At 49.5% G+C, this 22,168-nt stretch overlaps 1 protein-coding gene across 1 annotated transcript in view; it reads left to right on the top strand.

The window, feature by feature from the left end:
• CABP7 (calcium binding protein 7) overlaps window positions 1-6,104 on the top strand; it is an 80,866-nt gene extending 74,762 nt beyond the window's left edge. Inside the window, exons 4-5 of the mRNA XM_073312516.1 lie at window positions 1,639-1,792; window positions 4,584-6,104. Of these exons, the coding sequence (XP_073168617.1) occupies window positions 1,639-1,792; window positions 4,584-4,711 (282 nt within the window). The 3' untranslated portion in view covers window positions 4,712-6,104. The remainder of the gene's footprint in view (window positions 1-1,638; window positions 1,793-4,583) is intronic.
• Window positions 6,105-22,168: the final 16,064 nt, after the last annotated feature.

Below are 22,168 nucleotides of genomic sequence, written 5' to 3'. Positions count from 1 at the left end.
TGTGTGACTGCCCTGGCCCCTCAGCTCCACACACCTGGACCCTCAACAGCCAGCTCCCCCCTGCATACACCAGCCGCTGGCGGCCAGCGTCAGCGCATCGTCCACACCCCGGATGCGCCCTGTTACGGCAGCGCGCGCCGCAGACTCTGCCGTGACTGCCCCGTCCACGCCTGGTCGGAGGGAGCCCCTAGTGGTGACACGGGGCAGCACGGGTTGTGTTTCACAGACGCTGCACTGACAACTGCCATAAACCCAGCCAGAGAGCCCCCACAAAGAGCACTGACCCCCACCCCACGCCCCCCACCAACAAGCCCACCCCCTCCCACCCCAGCACCTGTGTCTGCTGCAAACCCCACTTGCTGTTCTTGGAAGGGATCCTGGGAGTGGGAGGGAGTTGGCCTTGACCACGCCTCCTTTCTGGAAAGCCACACCTCCTTTCTGTAACCAGAGAAGTGAAGGAGCAAGCCCTGGGACCGCCTCACGCCCACACCTCCCTTGCTCAGGAGAGAAGCATCTTAGGGGCAGGGCCGGCTCCAGGCACCGGGGTTCCAAGCAGGTGCATGGGGCAGCAGTCAGGAAGGGGCGGCAGAGTTTCCGCGGCCGAGGCAATTCGGATGCAGCTTCTCTCTCTCCTGCCGGCCGTGGCGGCAACAGGCTTTTTCACTGCTTGGGGCGGCAAAAACGGTAGAGCCGGCCCTGCTTAGGGGAGCCTCTTCTTTAATGTGGCTTAGCTTTGTTTTGACATGAGCAGCTGTCACTTGCTGCCTCTGGATCAACTCCACCTTTGGCCCAGCCCCGTTGGTCTCAGGGGGGTTATGGAAGGGTACATCCTGGCCTCTTTCTGATTTGCACTGTTCCCCAGGAGCCCAATTTGCCCATCTTTAGCATCTCCAGGAGCCTCTCCTCGGGGTGGCTCATCAGCTCTCCTTGGACACATCACACCTGGTGCACGCTCACACTGCAGAACCCAGGGCAAGGGTTAGTTTGCATTTTCCTGGTTGGGGGGTTTCCTCTTTGTGCTGCTTTAACTCCTAAAAAGGGGAGAGTCAGGGCCCAGATGGGAAAACTGGACTCAGGGCCCCTGACTCCAGCCCTATAGGAGCAAAGAGCTCCTAGTGTCAGTGTGACTAGGGGCAGGTGGGATGCGCTCTACCGCACAACAGTCCAGTCTTTGCTCCATCCTCCACTCTGGCAGGGCAGCTGCCTATCTGTGACATTGCCATCATGCTTGTCAACCACACTGTGGGCCTCCCCTGGCTCCCCTTCCACCCCACTGCCCGCATGGGACTCAATGTGTCCCTGCCCTCAATGGTGAGGTCACATGACAGCCATGACACCACACATGCTGCATGGCGGCCAGGTTTTGGGGACCATGGCGCCAGGCCTGTGCTCTCCGGGTGCGACTGGCAACATGCCAGTCCCGTGCCCTGTGTGAGATCAGCGGCTGCTGCGCTGAGGCCATGCTCCCTGCATGACCAGAGGCCTGTGATGGTGACTGAGCAGTGACAGCCGTGCCGTGCGCTGCTCCCCATGGCACACAGCCAGAAATCACATGATGCCCAGGGGAGATCACGGGACATGGCGCGGTTCCTGCAATCCCCCCCTGAGGGGTCCATGTGCTGTTTCCCCTCGCCACAGTGCGACATGCAGAAGCTGACCGTGGATGAGCTGAAGCGGTTGCTCTATGACACCTTCTGCGAACACCTGTCCATGAGGGACATTGAGAACATCATCATGACGGAGGAGGAAAGCCACATGGGCAATGCAGAGGAGTGCGCTGTCGACGTGGAGCGTAAGTGACTCTCCCCCAGCCCTGGCAGCTCCAGGCTGCCGCTCACTATTGGTCCCATAGTGCCTAGGAGCATGGCCCAAGCCCCATGGTGCTAGACTCCAAACAGACACAGAACTCGACATGCCCCAAGGAGCTTACAATCAGCATCCAGGAGCTTGCTGTCCATCTCTGGTGCTGCCTGGAGCAGCCAGACCATGGTAAGGAGTGAACCATACTTCAGTCCCTGATTCCCTGTCATCTGCCCTCATCAGCCACCTTGCCCCTACAGAGTTGTCTGAGGAAGCGGGGAGCAGGCGGGTGGGCTTGTTGTGATGCATCACGTGCGAATACAGGACACTGGGCTGTTCCTCTCCCCGCTGCCTGGCTCTGCCCCTCAGGTCAGGGGGCGACCCAGGAGCATGAGACGATCAGGCCCTGCTTGGGTGAGGCTCCTTGGAGACTTTGGTTTTGCCCAGCGCTCTGAGCTACGGGCAGGTTTTGTGCAGTGGCCTTTTCACATCCGCCCTCAGGACCAGGACCAGCACCACCAGGGCAGAGGGTATGTTTACCTCCCCAAACACTCTTCAAGGGACCCCAGATTGTTGCTAGGAAGGCAGAGATAGATCCTAGGTTAACCCATACTAAGCAGAGCAAAGCAACATCCTTTATAGAAATCACAGCAAAATACTGACAGAACCCAAATTTTATTTCTTTAAAACTCTTAAAATCCAAGATTTTCCAGGGGCCTGTCTAGCCCCCAATTCCTGCAAGTCTGTTTGGCTTTTAAATAGCACCATCAAGGGGCCCCACAATACCCCCTTCAAACACCTTCCACTGCCTCCCTGGTCTCCTTGCTGCCATAACCCTCTCTCCCAGCACCTCTCTGGGATCTTTGTAATACTGAGCACCACCCAGTGCTTCTTCCCAGAGGTCCAGTGCCTGTCTTTGGGTCAGGGCTGGCCACAAGGGCTTGCTTCAGACCTATGTCTTCCAGGTTCCCCTCCCCAGGCTTCCCCATCAGCCTGCAGGAGCTATCCTATTCCCCACAGGTCTCACCACTCTCTGGTCCCAGACTGCTGAGTTCCTTTCCCTCTTTCCCTACAGCCCTTCCCCATGGCTGCAGGCTTCCTGTCTTTATAATCATCACCCAGTTCCTTCCCCAGCTGGGTTTCACCCTTAATAAGGCCTGGCCCACCCTCCAGGTGTAGCCAGGTTAATTAATTGGTCTCCTAGGCCCACATTCCCCCTTTTAGAACCAGGACGAGGTATACAACCTGTCAGCCCAGGGAATAACAAAAATGATTGCAGCCCTGGAGAAAATCCCATACAAGGAGCGATTGAAAGGATCTTGGGCTGTTTAGTTTAGAGAGGAGACAAATAAGAGGGGCCATGGCAGAAGCTAATGTCTAGAAGGACAGCTGACCTGTTCCACCCCAGAGATGGCTGCATTTTGATAATGGTAGGGTAAGGTCTTATCATGCAGCAATGTAATTGCCTAAGGGAATCAAAGTGCACTTACTGATTTCTAACTATACACTCCTCTCTCATTAGGGGATTCCCTGCACTCTGACTGGCTGAGGAGTTCTGAGTTGTATGAGTGTAGAGTTATTTATCAGTCACAGTACAGTATGCAAATCCCAGTGTTCTGATTGCCTAACAATGCCGTGACTGTCAGCCAATAACCACATAGGGCTTTGTACTATCGTGAGTACATATATTACAATTATGCAAATATATCTGCTCTGATTGGCTGCAGTAAATCCCTCTGCATTGCCTGGCTACTGCTCTCAATGTGAGGCCCTCAAATACGGCTGATTAATATGTGGCTCACCCCTCCGCACCCTATTCACCAGCACACCCAAGAGAATGTCAAGTCCTCACATTCTGGACATGTACACATGGAAGCTTCTGAGCTCCCCGTATTTGAAACACATCTCATGGAGGTCACCACCTTCTGCCCATATATACTTCATGTTACAGACATGTCACCCTGGCTAGTCACATGTACACCACCGAGGTCACAATTCCATACAGAATCCACACACGGTGGACATCACTGCATTCTATGCACATGTGGCTGGTAGAGATCATTGTGTTCTGTGCAAATGTGGCTGGTGGAGATCACCATGTTCCATGTCACTGTGTTTCACACCCACATGAACTGTGGATGTTGCTGCCCCACTAAGGCTGATTTAGTGAAAGCAGCACAGTCTCTAGGTCATCCACTACAGAGACCATTGGGATCTTTTGCATCTAGAACATGGTGACTTTTTCTAGTACCCAACATCACAGGCCTTCTGGGTGAGGAAAGTCACCTACATGCTGCCCGATGCCTCTCCCTGAGGAGCCAGCAACTGCACCAGCCAGAGGGACTGAACCCTATTACTCCCTTTTTAAAAAATGTTAATTAAGAAAGTGACTGTTCTACTCTGGCTCTGGGCTGCTCAGAATGTTAATGCAGCAGGAGGCCACTTGGGTGCTTCGCAGGCCAGCTGCCGCTCTGCATGCCAAGTGGCAGAGCACCATGCCAGGGCTTCACAGCAAAGCCACCTGGCATCAAGGAGGGAACCTTCACTGGGACTCCCGCACCTGCAGCATCCCAGGTAGGGGATGCCAGGGACTTCCTAGCAGGCAGGACTGCAAGCAGGGAGAGCAAATGGAAGGAAGCAGAAGGCTGCCTGAAGTCAGTGTGTGTGAAGGATGCGGATGAATCTTTGAGATGAACCTGGGACTGGGGGGTGACAGAGGACACCAAACTAACCTGCATCTCCCCTTCCTCCCTCTCCCTCTCTCCTCTCCTTTCCACCTGTAGCCTGCTCAAACCAGCAAATCCGACAGACGTGCGTCCGGAAGAGCCTCATCTGCGCCTTCGCCATCGCTTTCATCATCAGCGTCATGCTGATCGCCGCCAATCAGGTGCTGAGGAGCGGGATGAAGTAGCCCAGACAGACAGACAGACTGCTTAGCAGAAGAACAAAGACAGACAGACATATATAAATAAATATGTATATATATATATATATTATAGAATATATACACAAAGGGGGGAGGAAAAAACCAAACTATTCCTCCATGGAACGTGTCCTGTGCACACCCACCAACTCCTCACCCACATCCGCCCTTCCCCGAAATGGGGCCATCGTGTCTGCTGAGCACATGGGTTCCCCTGGGGCGGCTCCCACTTGCCTCGGGGCAAGAGAGGTCGCTTGGACGCGCATGGCTGTTTGCGGAACGTTTAGACTAAAACAAAGTGCATGTACCGTGCATGGAGTCCCCCCCCATCTGAGTGATGCAATAGCGTGTGCTTTTATAACCGGAGATTAGAGTCCTATCAGATATATAATATATTCTAAATCTCTATATTTATGATAAACCAAAACATCCCATAAGCAATACACACTCACCGAAATTTTCTATTTGAGATTCGGGCATTGCATGGACCTCAGTAACAAGGGCTGGATTCCACCATCTCCCCATAACCACCTCCACAGGTCCCAGAAACCACACACTTTTCACCCCAGCTGTGCTGCTCTTGTCATCAGGAAGCCTGTTGTCTATGGCCCTGGGTGTGAGGGCATGGGCAAAGACAGGCTGCAGGAATCGTCAGGTTTTACACTCAGTCTGTACTGCAGCTCAGGCCCTGTTACCATCGGAAAATCCACATGTGAGACATTCCCTAGCTGCTTCCTGTCGGTAAGGGGCATCCAGGCTCGTTGAGGGAGCTCACACTGTGCATGACTCATCTGCTTTTGGCCTGTTCGGCCCCCTCTGGGACTGTCCTACAGACTGCGCCCAATGGCCCCCATGTTCCAGTTTGGCCTAGTGGACAGACCAGTGGGCTGGGACTTGGGTTCTAGTCCCAGCTATACCACGGGCCTACTGGATGACCTTAGGTAAGTCTCTGTGCCTCAGTTTCCCCAGCTGTAAAATGGAGATAATGATACTTACCCTGATTAAAAGTGCTGTATAACAGCTGGGTTATTAGCCCAGTAACCCTCTGGGCCCCACAGATAGTCATCCATTGTGGAATGTAGCTGGCCATAGTCTGTCCTTGATCACATCACCACCCCACTTTGAGAGGGGGCTGCCTCAGCTCTCAGCCCCTCTGGCTTGGTAAGTGAGTGTCCTGCCTGGAGAGCCACTTCTGAACTGCCTTCCTGACACAGCCCTCTCATCCATGTCACCTCCATGTGCGCCCTCCCTGTGTCTGTTCCTGACCACCAGACACACTCATGCCCCTACAGCCTGGATGTAGCATCAGACCAGTGTGGGTTTGGGTTTCTTTTTTTTAATTTTATTTTCAATCCAAATAAAAATGGAATTTATGAACTGATCTGGGCATGACCGAGTCCAACTGTGATTGGGAGCAATCCTGGCCTGGGGAAAATCCTGCAGGGTGCTGAGAGGGGAATGGACCCAGAGCACCCCGGCAGCCTTTCCATGGGACACAAGCGGGGCATGCACAGCTCCAGGTGAGAGAAGGACAGAGGGGCTGGGAAATGAGGACAGCTGGTCCTGGAGCTTTAGGTGGGAGTCGTGAGTGCATCGGGGGTACAAGGGTGTGTTGGGTGGGGGGCTGAGGAGTAGGTCAAGTCTGGTGGAGCTGAAGTTGGTGGAGCTGAGGGGTGTGTTGGAGGTGACTGCAAAGGGAGGTGGGTGGGGCATGGGGTGAATGGGGTAAGGGGCAAGGTTGGGTTCAGAGGGAGGCAGGTGGGGCATGGGGTGAATGGGTAAGGGCATGGCTGGGTTCAGAGGAAGGTAGGGGCATGGGTGTGCCAGGAGGTGGGTGTACCCCGGGTGGGTAAGCTGGAGTTAGCTGTGGCTCTATGTAACTGGCAGGTGTCTTTAGAGACACCACCTTTGAAAACAATGTTCCCTTAAGACAAACTCTTCAGGCAGCACCAGAGAGCCTGGTGTCCACTCATGCCCAGCCCAGTGGCACCCAGTGCCATGCCATGGCATATATGGCTGTTGTTTCACAGACAACCTTCAAAGCTGCCCTGGCCACACTGCTCTTCTCATTACCACTCCCAACAGGCCCATGGACCCAGGTTCCTGACCCACATGGGCTTGGTGTGTGCAGATCTGGGGGCTGGCAGCAAAATATAACCCAGACCACAGCATCAGCTGGAAACTGGGAGCAGCTTCCATTCTGCCCAGGCAAGTTATGGCTAATGGTGGCACCAGCCAAGTAACTTAGATTCAGAGATTCCAAGGCCAGAAGGGCCCATTGTGATCATCTAGTCTGACCTGTGTAGCACCAGCCAGAGACCTGCCCCACCCTAATTCCCAGAACGGAGCCTTTAGAACAGCATCCTGATTTTAGAATTGCCAGCGCTGGACCTGACCCTCAGGGAATTAGTCCGGTAATTAATTACCCTCGCTGTTAACAATCCTAGCTTTATTTCCAGTCTGAATTTGCCTAGCTTCAACTTTGGGCCATTGTGATTGGAACAGCAGGGATCTTCCTAGAGGTGCTGCAATGTTTTCCTTCTGAGGCGCAAAAGAGAGAAAGACACCCTCTGGGGTACACAACCTTCCCCCCACACATGGTCTCCTTGTCCAGAACCACAGAACAAGCCCCACAGACTGCCGCTGGCCCATACACATAGGAATGGCCATACTGGGTCAGAGCAAAGGTCCATCCAGACCAGCATCCCATCCTCTGACAGTGGCCAATGCCAGGTGCTTCAGAGGGAATGAACAGAGCAGGTAATCATCCAATGATCCATCCCCTGTCACCCATTCCCCGCTTCTGGCAAACAGGCTAGGGACACCATCCCTGCCCATCCTGGCTAATAGCCATTGATGGACCTATGCTCCATGAACTTATCTAGTTCTTTTTTGAACCCTGTTATTATCTTGGCCTTCACAATATCCTCCGGCAAAGAGTTCCACAGACTGACTGTGCGTTGTGTGAAGAAATACTTCCTTTTGTTTGTTTTAATTTCATTTAGTGACCCCTAGTTCTTGTGTTAGGAAAAGGAGTAAATAACACTTCCTCATTTAATTTCTCCACACCAGTCATGATTTTATAGACCTCTATCATATCCCCTCCTTAGTCATCTCTTTTCCAAGCTGAAAAGTCCCAGCCTTATTAATCTCTCCTCATATGGAAGCTGTTCCATACTCCCAATCATTTTTGTTGCCCTTTTCTGTACCCTTTCCAATTCCAATATATCATTTTTGAGTTGGGGTGACCAGACCTGCATGCAGTATTCAAGATGTGACCGTACCATGGATTTACATAGGGGCAATATGATATTTTCTGTCTTATTATCTATCCCTTTCTTAATGATTCTCAACATTCTGTTGACTTTTTTGATTGCCGCTGCACATTGAGTGAATGATTTCAGAGAACTACCCACAATGACTCCAAGATCTTGGTAACAGCTAATTTAGACCCCATCATTTTATATGTATAGTTGTGATTTATGTTTTCCAATGTGCATTACTTTGCATATATCAACACTGAATTTCATTTGCCAATGTTTTGCCCAGTCACCCAGTTTTGTGAGATCCCTTTGTAACTCTTTACAGTCTGCTTTGGACTTAACTATCTTGAGAAATTTTGTATCATCTGCAAATGTTGCCATCTCACTGTTTACCCCTTTTTCCAGATCGTTTACGAATATGTTGAATAGGACTGGTCCCAGTACAGACCCCTGGGGGACACCACTATTTACCTCTCTCCATTCTGAAAACTGACCATTTATTCCTACCCTTTTTTTCCCCTATCTTTTAACCAGTTACTGATCCATGAGAGGACCTTCCCTCTTATCCCATGACAGCTAACTTTGCTTAAGAGCCTTTGGTGAAGGACCTTGTCAAAGGCTTTCTGAAAATCTAAGTACGCTATATCTGCTGGATCCCCCTTGTCCACATGCTTGTTGAGCCCCTCAAAGAATTCTAGTACATTGGTGAGACATGATTTCCCTTTACAAAAACCGTGTTGACTCTTCCCCAACAAATTATGTTCATCTATGTGTCTGATAATTCTTTTCTTTACTATAGTTTCAACCAGTTTGCTCAGTACTGAAGTTTGGCTTATTGGCCTGTATTTGCTAGGATCACCTCTGGAGCCCTTTTTAAAAATTGGTGTCACATTAGCTATCCACCAGTCATTTGGTACAGAGGATAATTTAAATGATAGGTTACATATCACAGTTAGTAGTTCTGCAGTTTCACATTTGAGTTCCTTCAGAACTCTTGGGTGATACCTTCTGGTCCTGGTGACTTATTACTGTTTAATTGATCAGTTTGTTCCAAAACCTCCTCTAATGACACCTCAAACTGGGACAGTTCCTCAGATTGTCACCAAAAAAGAATGGTTTGGGAATCTCCCTCACATCCTCAGCCATGAAGACCGATGCAAAGAATTCATTCAGTTTCTCCGCAATTGTCTTATCTTCCTTGAGTAGCATCTTGATTGTCCAGTGGCCCCGTTGGTTGTTTAGCAGGCTTTCTGCTTCTGATGTTATTTTTTGAGTCTTTGGCTAGCTGTTCTTCAAATTCTTTTTTGGCCCTCCTAATTATATTTTTACACTTTATTTGCCAGAGTTTATGCTCCTTTCTGTTTTCCTCAATAGTATTTAACTTCCACTTTTTACATGATGCCTTTTTAAATTATGCCTTTTTCTCTCACTGTTTCTTTTACTTTGTTGTTTAGCCATGGTGGCACTTTTTTGCTTCTCTTACTATGTTTTACATGCACTATTGTGGTTGGTTGGGTCTTTAGCTTCCCCGGTCGGGGCTGGGTCCTGACAGGGAGCGTGATGTGAACACTGATCCATGCCCCCACCCAGATTCCCTGTGTGCCCTGGGACAAGTCACTTAATCGCTCTGGCCTCTGTTGCCCAGGAATAGACTGGGGAGACTTCCCTCCCTCACATGATGTTGCAAGGGTCAGCACAGCAAAGAGTCTGAGACACTCAGGTATTATGGGAGTGTGATGGGGTGCCTGTCTCACACTGGCATCTCAAGGGTTAATAGAGCCCTAGGGAGGCTGCATAAGAGGCAGCCAATCACAGAAGGACTAAAAGGAGCTGCCTATCAGGGCTGGGCTGGCCCGTATAAGAAGACCTCCAGCATAGAGCAGTGTCAGTCACTCCCTGGAGCTTGAGGGGGGGAGGACTGGCTGCCTTGGAGGAGGAGGAGGAGGAGGAGGAGGAGGAGGAGGAGGAGGAGGGCGGCGGCGGCGGCGGCGGCAAGCCCCCTGGACAGACCAGTGCTGCAGGCTGAGACTCAGGGAGCTAAAGGCAGCTCCTGCCCCCTGTAGGGATCTGCAAGCTGAGGCCCTGAGGCAAGGGCAAAGAAGGTGCTGGGGAAGTGGCCAGGGAGATCTACAGAGGAGTTGGAGGAGACACAGCAAGTGGGATTAGTGGGTGGGCCCAGATCACCCCCACTTGCCACTAAGGAAGTGGCTGAACTGAGGGACTGTGATACCGTGCCCTGGAAGGGGGGAACATGGAGTGTGGCACAGCTGGAAGGCTGTTCTGGGAGTGACATGGGTCCCTGGAGCAGACGTGCTGGTGGCTAGATGCCACCAGAGGAGGGTGCACTAGCATGCAGAGCTAATCCCCAGGACAACCAGCAGGAGGCACTGCAGTGGTGAGTCAAACCCATCACAGGGAGTAGAGGCTGTATAAATACCATAGTTGGATTCAGGACCATTCTTGCAACAAGCTTTCGGGGTGCTATTCCCCCTTGATCTTCCCTAGGGAAGACAGCAGTCTGTAGTCCTCTAGTTAGCTATTCTCTTGATGTGCAGCATCCCAGCCATGTGGTTCATCAGGCCTTGCTAATTTTCCCTCCAACTACCAATTTTACCCTTACATAGAAAATTGGCTCAGCTTCACCATAAGAAAGAGGAAGCAAGAAATGGTTTCCAAAAGCAGAAGAGCCTGAATTATAAAAAGCACCAGATGATTCCAAGGGTCAGAGTTTGGCTGTAGCTGCAAAATTCCTTGATTCAGCCCATCAAGGGCACTTTGGGTTGTTTAGGAACTAGCTGAAGGCATCATGGAAATTCTCCTTTTTTCAGTGGTGTAAGGCGGAGATGGGTAGCTCAGTGGGCCAGGTCTTGGCGACAGGATGTTTTACACTGTCTGATTCCAAGCAGATGATCAGTGAGCAAAAACTGAGCTATCCACTATCCGAGCAACTAGGTGAGACGAGCTTGTCGGTCTCAGACTAGCTCACTCCATCACAACAGGCAGCAGAAAGCCCAAGGGTCACAGAGGCTGAACTCCCCTCTCACTCCTCCTGTTGTACCGCTCCAGCTCAGGGATGAGGTGTGTTTGTGGGGGATGGTGTGTAAGAATCCTGCATTGATGACAACAAATGCTGGCAGGGATATTAAAGCTGGTGCTTCAGGATCAATCCCTAATTAACAGGGACCAGGGTGACACCTAACGTGGGGGCAGATTGTCCAACATCTGCTGCGCTTGCAGGGAGTTTGCACCTTCTTCTGAAGCACTTTTCTACAGAGGCTTAGGATGCTGTATCCCTGCATGACTTTGAGATCCTCAGACAGATGGAGCTAGATGAAGGGAAGGATTATCATCTGATCATTGAGGCTGTAAGAAAATTGTGGGACAAAATTTTGTTGCAGAAGCTGAAAATTTTAACAGACACCATAACTTTTATAGTTACCGCAATTTGAGTGGCACCCTGACACTGTGCGCCAGGTCAAATTTGGCCTGACTGCCCTCCATCGTGACACAGTGAATGCCATTCTGACTGGTGCACAGGGTCACAATACCACTCAAATCTGGGCTGAGATTACAGAACCAAGTGATCACCTGCATGCTGTTTGCCCACCGCTGTTCAAGGACTGGTGTGTTTCCTGTAAATACACAAATTGCTCTAAGAATAGAACCAGACTCCACAACACTGATTGTTCCTCTGTAGGTAATCTGACCTGCAAGGCCTTGATATCAGGCTATAATATCCTAAGCATAATATTCCAGCACAACTGCAGCTAGGATCTGGAAATTCATCACACTAGTGAAGTAATGGAGTTGCTCTGAGACAGACCCATCTGCCCCAAACTGCTTCTGTGAGAGCCACTGGTTGGCTCTGCAGCTTAAGAAGGCAGCTCTGAATGACACTAATAAAGTCAAAAGAACCTGTCACAGTGGAACAGATAATTCCCTTCACAGGCCTCTTATCAGCTTCTGGAAAATAATAATATCTTTAAAAAAGACAAATGGAAATGTTCTAGCCAGAGAAATCACTGAGGCCTGGCTCTGTGAGTGGAGCAGGAATAAGGTACTAAGGAGACTCGGCTGCCTGTCGGGGCTGTTAACTGGGAAATAAAGAAATAAACATATTGATTTTTTAAAAGCGAGAAAGGGAAGGAGGGAGGGAAAGCAAGGTTAAATAAATGGAAAATACAAACCTACTGGATATTGTGAAGGATCACTCGAACCCCCAGTTGTCTTAACATCGAGATAACCCATTCTGTGCCAGCCTTGTCCCAGCCACCAGGGGCAAAAGGCAGGCAACACTGTATTGCCTCTGTATTCCAGCCATTTCCTGCTGAAATGGCCCCTTGGGTCAGCTGGTCATAACTTAGAGCAGTCCTGACGCTGCTCTAAGTTACACCAGGGACCAGTACAGCATCTCGCATAGCTGTGCCAAGCTCACCTTTGTTTGCAGCTGAGGATCAAGCCCAATTAAGTTACCCCAGAACTAGGCCCCAAGCCAGCAAAGCACCTAAGCCTGTGCTTAATTTTACGCACAGAAGCATACTCATCTCTATTTGGAAAAACACTCAAGCACATGCTTAATTCCCTGGAACTGAAGCATGTGATTAAAGATAAGTACCTGCTTAGGTGCTTTGCTGAATCAGGTCCTTTGTAGCTGTCCCACTGAGCCCCTCCAGATTGACACCAGTCTAATCAGAATCTGTCCCAGTGTCTTTTGTATAGAACTGCTTTGGCAGATAGTCCCCCAGCAAATGTGTATTGAAACAGAGCTAGAGTGTTTCACAAATTAAAATAATGTCTCATTTATGTAAAATACCTGAAAATGGCATTTCTACATACATCCAGGGGCGCCTCCAATTCCAGCCTAATGGATAAATTTCCCCTAAACCTCCCTCCCTCCACCCCAAATGCATTTTCATGGAAAATAGATTAAAATAATAAATAAAACCATGGCAAACTCTACAAGCAGTGAACATAATTTTTAGTGTTAATTCCACCTCCCTTGTGTCTACACTGTTCTCCATGTATATTTTATGCCTGAGATCACCATTAAAATATCAAAGAAGAAAGAAAAGGGAAGCACAACACACTGGAAATACACAGTGCAAAAATCAACTGCCAGCGGATCAAGTGAAGGGTCTGGATCTAGGCATCAGTCCAATGCAGAGGAAACAGGGCCTTTGGGAGTTGGTGTCTCAGGTCTCAGCTGAGGCAGTGAACTCGTTGGAATAGCAGGGGATGGTACCAGGCAGCACAGAGGGGCGTTAGCAGAGCCATGGGGATGGGCCTGAGCGGCCATGGTGCTACAGACCAGGACTGAGGTACATTGGCAGAGATTTTGGGGCTCCAGACTGGAACAGAGGGAGGATTGGGATGCGCTGACAGACACAGAGGGACTCGGGGACAGGGGCAGGGCTCAGCTCTGCACTGGGGGGCATTAGTAGTGCCATGCAGGGAGCCCTGGAGTGTCCCAGCAGGAGTGGGGGCAGGCTAGGGTTGAGGCATGCTGGCAGAGCTATAGGAGGCTCAGGACTGGAAGAGCATGAGGTGCTACTGCAGGTCAGGATTCAGGGGCATCTGCAGAGCTGTCTTCCCAACGGTGGCTGGAAAGTGGGCACGCCCCAAACAAGAACTAAATAAAAGAGCGAACTAGACCGCAGCTAACACGCCATCATCTGCCTAAGTGGTGGAGGCCAGATGGGTGAGCAGCCAGCTAAAGGCCAGGCCCAGGGGAGTGCTGATGGCCCCCTGGTCTGGGGAGGAATGACTCCGTGCTCCAAAACCGCCCCCAGGGATCAGCTGAACGGGGCACCCCCCCGGACCATCCAAGGCTTCACTAGAACCAGCATGAGGTGTAGCAGTGGGAGAGGGCGGAGGGGAGAACAGCGGTTAAGGGGGTGGGAAAACTGAGTAAGGAAAGGGGAGGAGATCGTTGCCCCTGGGTGACCCACAGGTGACCAGCAGGGAACAGGATTCTGCATGCCAGGCATTAGCTTACATGATCTCCCATAGGGCACTCCCTGCTTCAGATTATGTGGGTGCCGTTTCCTATTGACATCTGGACTGGTTCCTCCTGGGCCACAGATGCCAGCCTGAACAGCTCTCCACAAGCTGCAGTATAGATCCAACAGCTGCTGTGTGTCGGGGCTGCCTGCAGCTGGCGCCGACATCAGCTTGCCGGCCTTAGTCCCACTCTTCTACCCTTGGAATGGGGTTCAGTGTTTCCGCACTTCCTCACTGCTGAGCTGCATAATCAGCAGGAGGCTCAGCCCTCCCACCTACAGATGCCTGGCTCTGTCTAGCACTATCTGCCTTTCAAAAGGCAACAGAGAGGAGAACCAGAGAATCACCCACTGGCTGAACTCAAGACAGGGCCCTGGCGTCTTGCTCCTTCCGCTCCCATCTGTAATGATATGTCGACTCACAGTATATCACTCAGCCACTAGATGTCTGCACATGTTGTACAGAGTTCCAGACAGGCTGTGACCCCTGGTAAACGAAGGAGACAAGGCTTGAACTCAAGCTGAACTGAAGCCTGTTTGCATCTGCAGTTCTTTTGTTTAATTATTGCCTCCTGTTTAAGAAGATGTGATATTGTTCATATCATAGTTCCCCACCCCTTCCTCCAAGATAGAGACAAGAGCAATGGGACACAGGAATGAGGGATACACCCTCCCTACAGTGTCTTGCTCTCAGAGAAGCCTGGGCAGAGAGGACACGGGAACATACCTTGTGGAGTGTGGAGCCTGAGGAGATTTTTGTCCTCGCCTCTCAGCAGATCTTAGTTTTTGAACAATATTCGGCTTTCACAGTATTTTAATAGTATTCTTAACCCAATATTCTCCAAGTTTCAACACCCTGGGTATGACGGATAAACGCTCTGGCTGGGCATTTGTATTCCTATACTATTTAATTCACTTTACCAGTTCATAGAATCACAGATCATAGAATATCAGGGTTGGAAGGGACCCCAGAAGGTCATCTAGTCCAACCCCCTGCTCGAAGCAGGACCAATTCCCAGTTAAATCATCCCAGCCAGGGCTTTGTCAAGCCTGACCTTAAAAACCTCTAAGGAAGGAGATTCTACCACCTCCCTAGGTTACTCAGTTACTGAGTTCCTTTTCCTGTGCCCACTCTGGATCCGTCTCTCAGCACATCATGGTACAGGGATACCTAAGTGTATATCACAATTAATAGGTATCAGGTTTAAAACAAACAAAAGGAAGTATTTTTTCATACAATGCATTGTCAACCTGTGGAACTCCTTACCAGAGGATGTTGTGAAGGCCAAGACTAAAACAGGGTTCAAAAAAGAACTAGATAAATTCATGGAGGATCGGTCCATCAATGGCTATTAGCCAGGATGGGCAGGAATGGTGTCCCTAGCCTCTGTTTGCCAGAAGCTGGGAATGGGTGACAGGCAGGACCAAATTAACTCTCCTGTGGGCCCGAGGCTATTAGATTTTGAGGGGTTCCTGTATGCAAGTCTTTTTCCTGGGAGGGAGTTTGGTGCGGGAGGGGGCTGGAGCAGGGGATTGGGATGTAGGATGGGGTGCAGAGTCTGGGAGGGAGTTTGGGTGCAGGAGGGAGATTCTGATTTGGGGCACGGGTTTGGGGTGAAGGAGGGGGTGTGAGGTGCAGGCTCTGGCTGGGAGGTGCTTACCACAGGCGGCTCCCAGCTGGTTGTGCAGCAGGGCTCAGGCAGGCTTCCTGCCTGCCATAGTCCCATGCTGCTCCTGGAAGTGGCTGGCTGTTGGCACGTCTCTGCGGCCCCTGTGGGGAGGGGGCCACTGTCGGAAGACAGGATACTGGGCTAGATGGACCTTTGGTCTAACCCAGTCTGGCCGTTCTTATGTTCTTACGTCAATGACGCACAAATCATTCAGGGATACTGAAGATGATGTCAAGTGATATCTGATACTGATCTACAGTAATCGGTGACTATTCAGATAGTTTTCTGGGGTCCCGAGGTTTCTAAGGTGGCATTTTCTCTTCTCCCACCCCCCTTTTCTAGGCATGGCAGTGTCCCATTTGCCCTTTGGCTGGATAGGGCTTTGTTATTGTCAGCATTCCACACAAACACAAGCAACATCAGGCAGAAACTTCCAAAACAAGGAAAAACAAAGCACATTAAAATAATGGGGCCATTTAGGATGAACTTAGATAGTGAGCTACTTGAGTCAGAAACTTTATGCCCTGTGTTTGTACAGCACCTCGCACAATGGGGCCCTGGTCCAGGACTAGGGCTCTGAGGGGCTGTCTCAACAAAACTAAATACTAATAATGAACCATCTACATCTCAGCCAGCCATGAAAACCGTAGTGGAAATTATCAGCCTTTCAACTACTTTGGACTCTCCATTTGCCAAATTGGAAGCTCAAGCAGACAAGAAATTAGAAAAGATGAGCTCTGTGACAGTAGAAGTACTAGAAAATGGAAGAACAGATTGCTACCGTGTGAGCTGAATCAACACAGAGAGATAATCAACAGATAGAAATGGCAGAGGAAGCAGAGCTGGCAGCCACCTGGATGATCAGTTTGAGAACTGAAGAGGAAGTGAATATCTCAGAGTGACTGAGCATAAGCTTTCGTGAGCTACAGCTCACTTCATCGGATGCATACTGTGGAAAGTGTAGAAGATCTTTTTATACACACAGACCATGAAAAAATGGGTGTTTATCCCTACAAAAGGTTTTCTTTCCCCCCACACCCCACTCTCCTGCTGGTAATAGCTTATCTAAAGTGATCACTCTCCTTACAATGTGTATGATAAAGTGATCACTGTGATCACAGTTTGAAAGTTACTCAGTCGGTGATGGCCCCCTCCACGGCGGTCTGCAGAGTCTCTAGGTGCTCCCCCAATGGTAGATGGTCCTCGTCTTCTCCTCCTTGGGGCTCCAGCCGTGCCTCAGCAGCAAACACAGCAGCAGCTCTTGGCAGCAGTCTGGTGGCCAGGCAGGAAGGGCCCCTCACAGGTGGTGGTGGTGGTGATGGTGTCCACAGCAGCAATGGCTGAGGCTGGGGTCCCTCACTCCCCTCCTCTGGGGAGCAGGCCAGCAGGCCCCCCCACAAGGGGCTGTAGTTGGATCAGTAGCAGCACCCAAGGGTGGGGGGGTCCAGCAGCCAGCCAGCCAGCAACCTGGTAGCAGAGAAGGGGGGGGAGGGTGTCTGGCCTCGCCAGGGGAGCAGCTGTAGCCCTACTGGGATCCAGGAAGTGGGCGGGCGAAGCCTGTCCACTGCTAAAGCATCCCCCCACCCAGCCTAAGAGGGGGATCCACCAAATAAATCCAGGGACAACTAATGAAATAACAGGGATGGGAGTGTGGTCAAAGGGTCAAATGAAGGGAACCGGACAGGGACACCGAGCAGAGAACCCCGGACAGCACCCACTGCTCCTCAAAGGCGTCAAGGGAGTCAGTGGATGCTGCCCAGAGGAACTCTGCCCAGAGGCGTGAACGGACCGAGGATTGGAAATAGGCCTCACAGTCACAGGAGACTCCATCGGCCAACGTCCTCACCCTGCTTTTATAGATGGCCATTTTAGATAGGGCCAAGAGGAGGTTGACCAGGAGATCATAGAATCATAGAATATCAGGGTTGGAAGGGACCTCAGGAGGCCATCTAGTCCAACCCCTTGCTCAAAGTAGGACCAATCCCCAATTAAATCATCCCAGCCAGGGCTTTCTCAAGCCTGACCTTAAAAACTTCTAAGGAAGGAGATTCCACCACCTCCCTAGGTAATGCATTTCAGTGTTTCACCACTCTCCTAGTGAAAAAGTTTTTCCTAACATCCAACCTAAACCTCCCCCACTGCAACTTGAGACCATTACTCCTTGTTCTGTCATCAGCTACCACTGAGAACAGTCCAGATCCATCCTCTTAGAAACCCCCTTTCAGGTAGTTGAAAGCAGCTATCAAATCCCCCCTCATTCTTCTCTTCCGCAGACTCAACAATCCCAGTTCCCTCAGCCTCTCCTCATAAGTCATGTGTTCCAGTCCCCTAATCATTTTTGTTCCCTCCGCTGGACGTTTTCCAATTTTTCCACATCCTTCTTGTAGTGTGGGGCCCAAAACTGGACACAGTATTCCAGATGAGGCCTCACCAGTGTCGAATAGAGGGGAACGATCACGTCCCTCGATCTGCTGGCAATGCCCCTACGTATACATCCCAAAATGCCATTGGCCTTCTTGGCAGCAAGGGCACACTGTTGACTCATATCCAGCTTCTCGTTCACTGTAACCCCTAGGTCCTTTTCTGCAGAACTGCTGCTGAGCCATTCGGTCCCTAGTCTGTAGCGGTGCATGGGATTCTTCCGTCCTAAGTGCAGGACTCTGCACTTGTCCTTGTTGAACCTTATCAGATTTCTTTTGGCCCAATCCTCTAATTTGTCTAGGGCCCTCTGTATCCTATCCCTACCCTCCAGCGTATCTACCTCTCCTCCCAGTTTAGTGTCATCTGCAAACTTGCTGAGGGTGCAATCCACACCATCCTCCAGATCATTAATGAAGATATTGAACAAAACCGGCCCGAGGACTGACCCTTGGGGCACTCCACTTGATACCGGCTGCCAACTAGACACAGAGCCATTGATCACTACCTGTTGAGCCCGACAATCTAGCCAGCTTTCTATCCACGTTATAGTCCATTCATCCAGCCCATACTTCTTTAACTTTCTGGCAAGAATACTGTGGGAGACCGTGTCAAAAGCTTTGCTAAAGTCAAGGAACAACACGTCCACTGCTTTCCCCTCATCCACAGAGCCAGTTATCTCATCATAAAAGGCAATTAGATTAGTCAGGCATGACTTGCCCTTGGTGAATCCATGCTGACTGTTCCTGATCACTTTCCTCTCCTCTAAGTGCTTCAGAATTGATTCCTTGAGGACCTGCTCCATGATTTTTCCAGGGACTGAGGTGAGGCTGACTGGCCTGTAGTTCCCAGGATCCTCCTTCTTCCCTTTTTTAAAGATGGGCACTACATTAGCCTTTTTCCAGTCGTCCAGGACTTTCCTGGATTCCCATGAGTTTTCAAAGATAATAGCCAATGGCTCTGCAATCACAGCCGCCAACTCCTTTAGCACTCTCGGATGCAGCGCATCCGGCCCCATGGACTTGTGCTCATCCAGCTTTTCTAAATAGTCCCTTAGTTTCTTCTTTATCCACAGAGGGCTGGTCACCTCCTCCCCATGCTGTGCTGCCCAGGGCAGTAGTCTGGGAGCTGACCTTGTTCGTGAAGACAGAGGCAAAAAAAGCATTGAGTACATTAGCTTTTTCCACATCCTCTGTCACTAGGTTGCCTCCATCATTCAGTTAGGGGCCCACACTTTCCTTGACTTTCTTCTTGTTGCTAACATACCTGAAGAAACCCTTCTTGTTACTCTTAACGTCTCTTGCTAGCTGCAACTCCAGGTGTGATTTGGCCTTCCTGATTTCACTCCTGCATGCCTGAGTGATATTTTTATACTCCTCCCTGGTCATTTGTCCAATCTTCCACTTCTTGTAAGCTTCTTTTTTGTGTTCAAGATCAGCAAGAATTTCACTGTTAAGCCAAGCCGGTCGCCTGCCATATTTACTGTTCTTTCTACACATCGGGATGGTTTGTCCCTGTAACCTCAATAAAGATTCTTTAAAATACAGCCAGCTCTCCTGGACTCCTTTCCCCCTCATATTAGCCTCCGAGGGGATCCTGCCCATCAGTTCCCCGAGGGAGTCCAAGTCTGCTTTTCTGAAGACAAGGGTCCGTATTCTGCTTTCCTTTCTCCCCTGTGTCAGGATCCTGAACTCGACCATCTCATGGTCACTGCCACCCTGGTTCCCATCCACTTTAGCTTCCCCTACTAATTCTTCCCGGTTTGTGAGCAGCAGGTCAAGAAGAGCTCCGCCCTTAGTTGGTTCCTCCAGCACTTGCACCAGGAAATTGTCCCCTACGCTTTCCAAAAACTTCCTGGATTGTCTGTGCCCCGCTGTATTGCACATCCAAATGAGCATGTGGGTTTTAGGGCAGTTAATAAAACTGGCTGTTAAATAGCAAAGACGTCTCAACCCTAACTGTAGCAGTGCTTCCACCCCACTATAATAGGGCATGAGTAGTACATGGGGCTTTGCAAAGGGGTGAATTTCACCCTCAATGAATATCCATTTAGCAGGGATACCCTGCACCATATAGGAAGATTCTCCCCTTCAGGTGTAATTTGTTCTGGGGACCATAAATGCTATACAGAGATGGCAAGAAGGAGTCAGCTACCTTCTCTGCAAATGGCACCTACCTAAATCACAGGAGCTACAAGCAACCATAGAAGATTGCTGCAGGTATATACACCCAACAGGAATGAGCTTTGTCTTTAACTCTAATTCCACTCAACCAAATACAAGAATTGATCTCCCTTGGCCATTCCAAGGACTTCTTGACCATGTGGAATTTACAGAAATTGGTGTTATCGCCACATCAGACTGGGCCCCAGGTTTCCTGGGTTTGACAATTAAGGCATTATCTAAAGATTTCGAAGTTTAATATCATTCTCCTTACAGGATACTCAGTTTATGCACAAAATAGGAAACTCCATAATGGGCTATTATTTAACTAACAACCCGAAGGAAATTTCCAAATCTGTGTTACAATAGGAACTCCGTAACAGAGGGCAAATTGTTACAGACTGGAGCGGGTCCATTATTGAATTTCCGCTCACCAATATTCCATGGAACACACCGCTAACATTGTACCACTTTCTGGACAGACTCTGTTAGGCCTTGTTTTAGGTGTAGCCTGTTAACCATCTCTTCCAGCTATCTTAAGTGAAGGATGCGTTCATTCATCAGTTCAGCGAGGTTTTAACTCAACCCAGAACAAGGCTGAACTCAGCTTAGAACAGCATAATAAAGAATCAAATTTTAACACAGTCATTTTGAAATGAAAAATCAAAACCAATAGGCTCTTCCTTCTACTCTGAAAAACTCAAAACCTGAAACCATTCCTAGCAAAATATCTGGAAAAATCCAGCTTCCCCAGATAACCTAACAAGACGACAAGTTTCAGAGTAGCAGCCGTGTCAGTCTGTATCCACAAAAAGAAAAGGAGGACTTGTGGCACCTTAGAGACTAACAAATTTATTTCAGCATAAGCTTTCGTGAGCTACAGCTCACTTCATCGGATGCTTCATCGGATGCATTCAGTGGAAAATACAGTGGGGAGATTTATATACACAGAGAACACGAAACAATGGATGTTACCATACACACTGTAACAAGAGCGATCAGGTAAGGTGAGCTATTACCAGCAGGAGAGGGGCAGCAATGCCCCTCTGCCATGTACATTGGCCAAACCAGACAATCTCTATGCAAAAGAATAAATGGACACAAATCAGATGTTAAGAATTATAACATTCAAAAATTAGTCAGAGAACACTTCAACCTCCCTGGTCACTCAATTTCAGACCTGAAAGTTGCAATTCTCCAACAAAAAACCTTCAAAAACCAGACTCCAACGAGAAACTGCAGAATTGGAATTAATTTGCAAACTGGACAAGGTTAAATTAGGCTTGAATAAAGACTGGGAGTGGATGGGTCATTACACAAAGTAAAAACTATTTCCCCATGCTATTTTTCCCTACTGTTACTCACACCTTCTTGTCTACTGTTTGAAATGGGCCATCCTGATAATGACTACAAAATTTTTTTTCTTCTGCTGATAATAGCCCACCTTAATTGATTAGTCTCGTTACAGTTGGTATGGCCACACCCATTGTTTCATGTTCTCTGTGTATATAAAATCTCCCCACTGTATTTTCCACTGCATGCATCCGATGAAGTGAGCTGTAGCTCACGAAAGCTTATGCTCAGATAAATTTGTTAGTCTCTAAGGTGCCACAAGTCCTCCTTTTCTTTCTTCTAACAAGAGTTTCTAAGTGAAAGAGAAATGAAAGAGGCCATAACACAATAGTATGGCAGGGCTTCAGGGTCTAGCTGGCTACAGTACTGATTTCAATAAGAGTTTCCTGATCAATTACTCTCTCTTCCCTATAGATATAAAATGCACTTAGACTCATATGATAAAAAAAATTACTCCCTAAAACGTCATATGCCCAGATTCACAGTCATCCCCAAACCAGGGGAACCCCTAGGTCTGCATTTTTTGTCACCTGGTTTCATTAATCAATCCAGGTGTGAACATTCTAGCTGGAGCATCTGC

The sequence above is a fragment of the Lepidochelys kempii genome, chromosome 15 (genome assembly GCF_965140265.1).
Source record: "Lepidochelys kempii isolate rLepKem1 chromosome 15, rLepKem1.hap2, whole genome shotgun sequence".
NCBI classification, from domain to species: domain Eukaryota; kingdom Metazoa; phylum Chordata; order Testudines; family Cheloniidae; genus Lepidochelys; species Lepidochelys kempii.
This window is presented reverse-complemented; position numbering and strand designations above follow the sequence as displayed.